Raw genomic sequence first — 2,013 nt, forward strand, 5'->3', positions numbered from 1 at the left:
GACTTTGTTTTTTTCAGCAAAACGAAAAATTGAAGGATTCCGCAAGGGCCAGAGCCGTCAAATGTCTAACTATATAGTCATTTGCATTTAAACACATCTTCATGGGTATGTAATGAACTAAACCAAAGTATCATTTTCCTGCAACAGATCCCGGCCGAGAGTGCTGTCATTTCGATACAAAAACAACGACTGAATCATTATACAGCACATGCAGTGGGCACAGGGTTAGTTACATCTATTTTGTTTATATTTTACATTTTATGATTTTGTGATATTCTTAAATGTAACGGATTATATGAAATAAATAATAAAATTAATTTGAATGATCTGGAAATGTGACAAGTTTTGCCTTCGAATATATATAGCAACAAGGTTATTAAAAGTCCGGTTTTCTCTCCGACAGTGTGGGCTCGGCTGTCCGTCGCGATCTTCTATCCTGCTGTCCTCCTCCCTGCCCGCGTCCTCCCAACCTGCCTGCTGCGCTCCGGCGTGCGGGTCCTGCGACGTCGGGCGCGGGTCGCTTCCCATGGGCGGGGGAGTGAACTATGTTGGTGGCTCCGCAGACGCCTCTGGTGGGCTGCTGAGCGTGATGAGTGGATCTGCCAGCATGTTAGGTGGAAGTATGAGTTTGGTGGGCGGTCCCGTGTGCCCGAGGAGTATAGTGGGAGCGCCGTGTGGGTCGCTGGAACATCCTCTGAGCCAATCATGGCACCAGTATGGCGGCCACTTACACTTGCCGGCTACCTCCCTGCCTCGTGACGCTGGAGTGGCCTGCACGCGGCGCCCGAGCGAGAGCTTTGTATGACGGCGGAAGGAGACTGCCGACCACGTGGCTGCGGCCACGAGGCTGTCTGACGTGTAGAGCCGTCCTCGGAGTCTAGAACTCTCTGGAACACGTAGTCGGAGGAACGTTGTGACACGAGTTTCCACACAAAATGTGATAAATTTCTGAAATTTTCGCATAATGGAATGCAGTGTGTTTATAATGGATTTTAAGAAATTGCTCTGACTTCCAAGTTTTCGTCCCCTCCGATGCGTTTGCTCTGACTTTCATTATATAGGCCCACTCCTTCGTTTGTGGCACCGAACGGCAATATAGACCATAGGTAACTTCCAGTGGAAATTTCAATTACGACATACGATGTGTAGTATTGAGATAGTGACTCATATGTGACACGATATCATATAAGGTGCTAAAGTGGAAATAACTGCGAAGGAGAAATATTTGAAAATTATTCGATGTGTAATGTACTGTATATAGTTTCTTTTCAAGTAGAGGTCTTTATTATCCTTTTTAACAAATGATCATTGTAGTCATTTGTTTCAATGAAAATATTTATAGAGTGGAGCCCAAAGTTTTGTCTGTTAAATTAAACGTTAAATTGATAATGTTCTCTAAGGTACTTGATCACTCAAGTACCTTAGAGAACCTTAGAGTACCTTTTAAGAAAACATTGCAATCCTGTCAGATTTCTGTATTTAGGCCTATGTTAGAGTTTATTAGAAACGATGTAAATTTATTACAGTAAATAAGAGCATATTGATTAAGAGATGTTATTTTAAGATATAACCCCACAATAAATTATTCTGTTTTATACATATATATACAAACCTAGCTCGAACTGGTACGCAAGAAGAAATGAATGTTCATAAGAAGTTATGGATGTATTCAAATAATCTTTATATTTTAACAAGTGTCCCTTCCTCGAAAATGAGCTGTTGCAAACACCAGAAACAGCTGGCCCGACCAGAAGACTCCGGCTGCCAAGTATCATCTGGCTTTCTGGAATCCTTTACGTCATTATTGTTTAAAAGCCAACGGTGTTAAGATAATGAAATACATGTAATTTAGTACTAAGCTTTCCGTCCATGCTCAATAAACGTTGAAGATCTCACTTGTATTGTAGTCACCTATCAGTATAACAAGTGATTCAGTGTTCAGATACATGTTTACCGAGTCTACTGAACCATGAAGACGCAAAACATATTTTTATGTTCTTACTTGTGCATCCT

At 41.7% G+C, this 2,013-nt stretch overlaps 1 protein-coding gene across 1 annotated transcript in view; it reads left to right on the forward strand.

Moving 5' to 3' along the window:
- The window catches only part of LOC119589354, a gene marked incomplete in the record, with an annotated part of 19,613 nt that extends 18,581 nt beyond the window's left edge, over window positions 1-1,032 (forward strand). The window contains 2 exon segments of the mRNA XM_037937974.1: window positions 148-224; window positions 404-1,032. Coding sequence (XP_037793902.1) covers window positions 148-224; window positions 404-805 — 479 coding nt within the window.
- Between the last annotated feature and the right edge of the window lie 981 nt (window positions 1,033-2,013).

The sequence above is a fragment of the Penaeus monodon genome, chromosome 25, assembly GCF_015228065.2.
Source record: "Penaeus monodon isolate SGIC_2016 chromosome 25, NSTDA_Pmon_1, whole genome shotgun sequence".
Lineage (NCBI taxonomy): Eukaryota > Metazoa > Arthropoda > Malacostraca > Decapoda > Penaeidae > Penaeus > Penaeus monodon.